This window comes from Halyomorpha halys, unplaced genomic scaffold (genome assembly GCF_000696795.3).
Source record: "Halyomorpha halys isolate HHAL.00 unplaced genomic scaffold, Hhal_1.1 Scaffold214.1, whole genome shotgun sequence".
NCBI lineage: Eukaryota > Metazoa > Arthropoda > Insecta > Hemiptera > Pentatomidae > Halyomorpha > Halyomorpha halys.
Genome location: NW_027110944.1, coordinates 22957 through 31756, shown reverse-complemented (window position 1 = coordinate 31756; position 8800 = coordinate 22957). Strand labels below are relative to the sequence as shown.

The window sequence follows — 8800 nt, the reverse complement described above, 5'->3', positions numbered from 1 at the left end:
AATCCAAAATCCTACGTAAAATCCTTGATGCTCCTTATTACGTCACAAATAAACTCATTCACAAAGACCTTAACATCCCATTCATTGCAGATTTGACCCAAAACAAATATGCGTATTTTCATTCCAAACTCCTTAACCATCCTAACCCATTCATTCTTAATCTTTCATCCTTAACAATCCCTGATAATCCTCCGAGGCGTCTGAAAAGAAGTTGGCCACGGGACTTCTAATTTAAATTAATGTTTGAAGTTCCACCAATGGGTGGTTCCTTCCCGAGATTTTCAAGCGTATATGAAACATACAACATATTTACCTATTGTATTATTTTGTACAGTTGTAAATTACATTAAATAAATAATTAAAAAAAAAAAAATTAAATTTACAGGGGTGCACCGTAATTGATTCAATATTTACTTTTTATTGACATTTACTATATCCCTTGAATAGTCTGGGTAAAAATTAAGTTTTTTTTAAAAGAAAATAATGACTAATGTTTTCATTAATTGAAATAACTAAAAAAGGAATATTTTGTAACTTTTGCGACAGCCGCCATTTTTTATTCCTCCTTACCATGGTTGGTATAGTCATCAATTTTTTATTCTTAATTGTATATAGTTTTCATTAAAGTATTTAAAAATTGTTACCCCTAAATTTTTAATTGTTCATTAGGTAAACGGACTAATATTATAAATATTCCTGTTGACGGTTTCCATTTTACAATTTATAGCACTGTCCCTTGCTTAGGCCTGTGGAATAGTTGTTGACTCTATCCTCTTATTTAGGTGGGCTATTATTTTTATACCCGCACAGGTTCTCAATACTATATTAAGAAGATGGATAACAACTCCTATACTTATTGTTTAGAAGATCTAACTCGCCTTGCTGTTCTGTCTGTAACTTTCTCCGGTTCTGTACTGGAAGAATTATCTGAGAATAATTCAATACCATACTATATTTTACATTCGAATAATATTTCATTTTCCGTTAAGACTTGTCTAGTATATTTAAACATTTATGCACAACCTATGATGGTGTAGAATGACATCTACTGATGGAAAAAAAACACTTGTTCTATGTACATCTTAATATTTTTGTTTATCTTTCAATATTGGTTGAATATTTGGTGGTACCAGGATTTTCTCTTAACTAGTCAAAGGAGAGTAGGTGTCAATCATATCGGTATATATTTCTTTTTCGGTGGATGCTTCCGGTTCAGACTCGTTCTACGTGCAGATCTTGAACCTTGTGCTAAATCCGGGCTTTTTTCTTCCCTTAATTTTAAATTTCAGTAAAATTGCTATTTTGAGATAGGGTAATCACTATGTAAGGAAGTTAATAAGGAGTTCGATCTCTTCTATAAAGATAAAACGAAGTTGCATTTTATATTTCAAATACTGGACCAATTCAGATGATTTTATTTTCGTATTAAAAAGAATTTAAAGTGAGAGTTTATAATATTCCAGGTTTATCAAATTTCTTTTTTTAAGCCACTTAGGGTCCAAATTTTCGAAAACCAGATTTATCCTACTTCTACAACGTAAGGAAAATTACAACTAATAATTTGGTCTTCATAGAGACTGTCAGCTTTGAATTTTTTTATTCTACTATATGAACTCAATTTTAAATTGTTTTATCCACACATAGAAAGGTAAAGCAGCTTTTCAGGAATAAGTGTTCTAATAGAAAATTAGGGAAAAACTGAGCCTATTTTTAACAGAAAATATACATATTTAACACCTTTATGTTTTAATGAAGGATATTAAAACAAGAAAAAAAATCCCTATGAGTGTATGTCCACTAACGGCTTGTTCAGTAAATAATCCCATATAATGACTTTCGTTCTTATGATTTATTTAGGTTATAATAAATAAATTTATGTGTGTATTACTTTATTAATGTAATGTAAACATTAACTTTCATATTAAATTTCATCCACACCAGTAGCGGTACTGGATATTGTTATTGTTTAGAAAGTTTCAATTATACTTCTTCATTAATAATTAAGATTTTTTCATGCAAAGAGTTTAATACAACCAGAAACAAAAAAAACTGTGGTTTCAAATCCGCCGATGTCTTAATGGTACAAGAGCACAAGAGGAGAAGAAAGTCAGTTATTTCACCTCAATTTGTTATTACTTTAATGAAAATTATGTATGATTACTAGTCAAAATTGATGAGTCTGCTAAGTACAGGTAAGGGGAATAAGAAATGGCGGCTGTTTAAAAACGTTAAAAATAATAACTTTTTTATTCGGAGCTCTATATCTTTAAAACTATCAACCACAATAAAAAATCTTAGAGAACATGATTACAAATAGAGTAAATTTGCTAAACTTTAAGCCCTAACAGAGCTATTTACGTTCAATATTTCTCGAGATAAGGCTTTTTTAAAATGCAATATTTCATAAAAATGTTGTACTGGTCCCTGTTTTATAATGAAAGCTAATAGTATTAGTTCAAGTGTAGAAACTAGTGTGGTAATAATACTAATACTTATTTTTTTCATGATAGAGATGACTATTAGTGATACTACAGGAATTAAAAAATACTAAAGAACAAGTTACTATTGTAAAAGTTTGTGTAAGAGAATTAAGATAAATCTACAAGACTAATAGTATTAGTTTGTACTTAATATGAAACAGGGCCCTGAACATACTGAAAGATCAGTAGTTAGTGAATTTATTTTGAAAAATCTATATCTCAAAAACCATTAGACGTACAGATGTCTGTCATCACACAAATTAAAGCTAGTTTAATGGGCTATGAAGTAGTTTATTACGTTTATCGTCGTAGGAGTAGTAGTTTTCACGATATTTGCTAAAATAATTGATTTATAGTTGTTCGGACAAATTTTCATTTGCCAAATTAATATTCATATGTGAATATCATAAAAACTACTATCCCTATGAAGATAAGTGCCATAAACTACTTTATAGTACGTTAAATTTTCTTTATTTTGAGTGTTGGCAGACATATGTGCGTCTTATGGATCTGGAGATATATTTTTTCAAAAACCAAACATTTTATACGAACAACTAGAAATTAACAGTTTGCGAATTTATTTTGTCAAATATCATCAAAAATACTACTCCTACAAAGATAAACGTTATAACTTATTTTATAGTAAAATTAACGAGGGTTAATTTGAGTGCTGACAGACATCTGTACGTCCTATAGTTTCTGAAATAATGTTTTCCAAAACTCAAACTTGTACTATAAGAAACAGGGTAAGCCTGTCTTAATGCTCAAAGTAATCACTTTGAACAACATTTAATATGAAAGTTGCTTTTTATATTCCATTAATGAAGTAAATGGAACACATATTCATTTTTCTATTATAACCTAAATAGTTCATAAAAATTAAAATCATTATAAGTAAATATCATCTAGACAAAGTGCTAACTGACACACCTTTATTAGGAATTTTTCTCTTGTTTTGTAACCCATAATTATTATTTTCAGTCAAGACATTTAATTTCCAACACCGTTTATAATCAATCTATAGTATTATTACATAATAAAAAGTAATCAATATTTATCAAATAAAGTGCAATTAGTATTGCCATTAATAAACTAAATTAAAAAAAAATAATTCTCTGTATGTGATATTACTTATAGAAATCATGGCGCCCGTACCAAGTTCGTTTTTGAACCAGAGAGAGGAAAAATAATATTAGAACAAAAGTTACCGATGCCATGGCACGCATTCAACGAAACACCAAATTATGAGGTAATAAATTAATTTTTTAAACATTATTATACTAGTATAAATATTATTATTATAGTAATTTAATAAAATTATTAAACTCATTACATAATATTGGGTTTACCTATAGAAAACGTAGATTTACACATTTTTTTTTTTTTTGTAAATTAAGAATAATATTATATCAGTCATAAGAAATAAATTTGATTTGGATTTTTCAAATTTTAAAATAAATATTTCATATTTATTGAAGAGATAGCATAAAAGGACAATTGTAGGAAGATAGTCCGGGTGGCGGTCAATAAAGGCACAAAAATAGTAAAAGAAAAATATTTAATTTCTTTAAAACAATTTTGATCCTTTTTCTCTCAACTTTATTCTTTTTAAACTTCCGACGTTTCGACCACTTAGGTCATTTTCAAGGATTCCTTATTTTGTTTTCATTTTTTCCTTTAAAATTCTTTAAATGCCGGCTAATTGCCTTTGTCCCATAAATTCTTCTATAAAATTCCTTCTCAAATTTAAAACTTTTATTAACCACTTTTCTTACTATGTTCATTTGCAAACTCCAACTGAAAGAGTCTTCTTTAAAGAATTTTAAAGGAAAAAATGAAAACAAAATAAGGAATCCTTGAAAATGACCTAAGTGGTCGAAACGTCGGAAGTTTAAAAAGAATAAAGTTGAGAGAAAAAGGGTTAAAATTGTTTTAAAGAAACTAAACCACTCTCAAACAAGTATATTAATAAAAAATAAATCTAAAATATTTAATGTTTACCAACGTGTCGCCCCACTTTGCAGGGTTTCGTCAGGGCTGTCTTGATTAAAAAAATGGTGACAACAGACAGCTTTTTCAATCAAGACAGCACTGACGAAGCCCTCCAAAGTTGAGCGAAACGTTAGTTAGTATTAAAATTTTTTCTTACTATTTTGTATCTTTATTGACCGCCACCCGGACTATTTTCTTACAAAATACTTCATACGGTCAACTATCTTCTTCAAAAAATAAAACGATAATATTTATTTACAAACAAATTAACAAATCAGAAGGAACTTAAATGGACTGGAATTTAAATTCTAACTTTCTGAAAATACTTAATTTTAATAATTACTTAACTTAGTTAATGATGCAATGTTTTTTTATTATTAAAGAAAAATCCTTAAATATTTAAGCTTATATAAATTACTAATTACTAGCCTAATTTTATTAACATAAACCATTCACAGGAAATTATGGAGTACAAAATATTAAAAAGGATACAGAGATTCATTTCGCCAAACAATAACTCCTTCTGGACATATTACTATAAGTTGGCTCCACTGGTTGAACCATCCAAGTGGTTTCCGCCATTTAGTGGTAAGTACAATATAAGTAATTGTGATATTAATTTTAGATGAATCAATCCAATTTAATATCTTTGCACCGAAATTGGTTAGGAATTGATCCTTGAACATGGATTAAGTTCAGTTCATATCAAATCACACAGCAATGTTAATAAATGAAGAATATGTGTTATTATGTTTACACCTCACTGTATGATTCAAGTATTCCCTGTGTTTCATTTTTGGGAGATATTACGTGAATTACTATTTGATGGTAAGGACGTGACGGCTGTTCGGGTTGGGGCGCAGGTTCTTGTGCGCTCGGTTCTGGAACGTTGTGGGTTCGATTCCCACCTGGGGCAGTTAACATTTATTTTTCGGCGGTCCTGAAGAATGAATCTTGACACTCCCACCTTGGTTAGTACGCGGTGGCAACCTAGGTAGCCATCAGGGGTTGCAAAAAAGGACCACTAGGCCCACTTGTAATATACCAGTACTATTTGATGGTATCTGACTGGACCGGAGTCGGAGTAGAAATTATTTGAAATAATTATATTGAACAAAATGTAAAAAAAAAAAAAACCTCTTTTAATAGTTATGAAACAATTGATTAAGTTTGTTTTTTCAAAAGGGTTACAATATAGTTATTAGAATTTGGGTTAATTTTGCCTATTGCTAAGTTTACAATGAATAATGAAAGGGATTATAGGTTACTTGGTTTGGATGTTACGATGAAAGACGGGTTTCTCTCTTGTTCATTTCTTCTCATCTTGCCGCCACCGCCTCTCTTGCCTGAGTGTGGTGAAGTTTTACTCACTCATGTTTATGATTAGAAAGTGGTATAGCAACATCTCCAAGTCCCATTAAAAAGTGCTTGGGGGGCATCCTCAAACACTCACTGTGAATTGAATTTATGGTTGAAGTTCGGAGATATTTTTTTTATTTCATTTTATTTATTTATTGATATTTACAACCGTATTTACATTAAAAAAATCATCAATATTACTTTAGATTATAATGGGTAATTCGTGGAGAAAAGTTAAATTATTAATAAAAATTATGATTTTTAACACGGAAAAATTTAAATTTTGAAATATACTGAATAAGTTTATGGTGTAGAATATTAATACGTCAATAAAACAATTAAATTTTCTGAAATAGATGTTTGGAAATTTATCAATGGGTAGATTCTCCACATGTTTTTATCACTTGTAGCATATTTATTATATAAAATACAGAGACGATATTTGAAAAAATTTACATACGATTGGATAGATATTTTAAATATGTTTAAGTTAATTTAAAAAGTTAAATTTGTATTTAAAATGTTGATTTTCAAAACCTGTTTGACACGGCAAATTTAAATTTTGAAGTATACTGAATAAGTTTATAGCGCAGAATTTTAATTTGTCAATAAAAAAATTCACTTATTGATATTTATAACAGTACTATAACATATAAAAATAGTAAATTTGATGTAAGTTATACAATGGAATGATACAGACATGTGGAGAATCTACTCAATGATAGAATTGCAATAATATTTCTAGAGATCTCGAGACCATCTTCTTCTCAGGCCCCTACAAGGATTATCAGGTAATGGTAACATTAAAGTACTGATGAATGATTTGATCTGTAACATAGAAAGGAACATAAAGGATTTTGGATTGTAAGGATAAAGTTTGGATTTTAAAAAAAATTATTTCTTTAACGACTAATTCAGGATATATAGATATCTGAAAAATGTATATACAATTACACAAATATTTTTAATACTTCATCTATATTTATTCAATAAATAAAATAAGTCCTGTCTTTATTTTTTATTAAAAATTTTATTTTGTCAATAAAAGTCTTTTCTACAAAAGGATCATTCTGGAGAAAAAAAAAGTCTGCCTATATAATTTTTGTATGTTTATTTTATAAGAACCTAAGTGTTTACATTTTTTTTTTGGCAATACATCCTGTTAATTATATATACATATTTATTTCAGCTCAAGCTATCGTCATTAGCGACAGACATTTTGTTACTTTTGATGGCAACCACGTTGAAACCTTTGACGACTGCTCATATCTACTGGCCAGAGATTTCGTCCAGAACTCTTTCTCACTAGTTTTAAAACACGAATTTTCTAATAATATTTTGATTTTGATCACAAAAGATGCTATCATAAATGTTGACTTTCACAAACAAGTAAGTTTATGAAAAAATTTTAATTTTTTAACTAACCTAAAATTCAAAACTATTATTTCAACTATCAAGCATAAGTTTAATTATACAATCTTACATTACTATATTATTTTATTTTATCCTTATCTAAACATCTTACTTCATTAATGATGATCAATGATTTTCAAGGATCGGTGAAGTTTATTAAACCATTTATTTAATGTAATCATAAATTCACATAATCACATAAACTTAAATATAATATTATAAAATTAGTTAATTACTTAACAAGATTCGTTTATTTTCCTTCATTAAGCAATTACCATGGGATTAAAAAAGATTTTCACTTAATAAGAGTATTCTTTGGAAGAATCCCCTATTTCAAGAGGATCTGAAACAATTAAGTAATATTCAAATTTATATTATATATTTTCACTCTTTTGCACCTTTGCCTGTTCCTGGCAATAATTTTCTCCTTTGGAAACACATACATAATTGTCATATATAATTATTTTATATTAAACATCAATATATTTAAATAGAAAATTAATATAAACGAATTAAAACTGATTATTGGGTAAATATTATTTTTATATTTAAAATTATGAAGAAGATGGTCAGGGAAGAGAAACAAAAATATTTAACAACTATTTATTTTCCGACGTTTCGGCCCACTTTGTAGAAGTTCATCAGGGCTTTTCAAGTCTCTTCATAATTTGAAATTATACAGTCAATTATTTATATATGTATATTATTGTTATAGATCGTGTCCTTGGAAAATCATAATAGTTTCTTCCTACCACTACAAATAGGAGATACTTTCATATTCGCCGAGGAAGGTATAGTGACTATTCAAAATAAGAACGGAATAAAACTCCACTGCAATTTCAAATTTGAAGTTTGTCTGTTTGAATTATCAGGTATGTTCCTTCCTAAGATTGTTTCATGAATGATAAATAATTAAGGTATATTTATGGAAATTGAAAAATATGTTGAATCAGAAAAATGTGAAAGTTATCTTAATCTGATCGGATGTATTTTTATGTAAAAAGATTTCGAACAATTTTTTTTTCTAATTTTTTATTTGTCTATTTATATTGATGCTTTTGGTTTCCAACTTTCATCTGTACTTATAATTTTAGAACAAGTTATTACACAATGCCACAACATTAAATTAATAGGTTGAATTTGACTTAATTTATTGACCTGCGCAGAACAGCTTGCAAAACATTTTAATTGTTGGATGTATGGTGTAAATTTGTATTTAAGATATTGCTGATTTATTATTAATGTTGTTTATTATAAATGAATGTATAATAAAAACTGTTAATTAATATATTAACCTCAAGGATGGCTAGGTTGGCTGAAACCTATTTATTTAAAGTGATAATAAATAATGTTTGAGACTTAACCTTATAATACAAATTATTTTATTTAAACATTAAATTAAAATTTTATATATATTTTATTCATGTAAATTATCAATAAGAAATCATACATTTTAATTATTTTCTCACTATTTCAGGATGTTTTATATTTTTTCTTCCAACAGGATTTAATTTAATCCAAGAATTAATAATCCAATAATTAATCCAAGGATTCCT

The 8800-nt window shown here is 27.9% G+C and overlaps 1 protein-coding gene across 1 annotated transcript in view; it reads left to right on the top strand.

Moving 5' to 3' along the window:
• The window catches only part of Apoltp (Apolipoprotein lipid transfer particle), a gene marked incomplete at its 3' end in the record, with an annotated part of 131866 nt that overhangs the window by 101173 nt on the left and 21893 nt on the right, over positions 1–8800 (top strand). Inside the window, 4 exon segments of the mRNA XM_067049064.1 lie at positions 3618–3729; positions 4931–5060; positions 7021–7220; positions 7960–8116. Coding sequence (XP_066905165.1) covers positions 3618–3729; positions 4931–5060; positions 7021–7220; positions 7960–8116 — 599 coding nt within the window.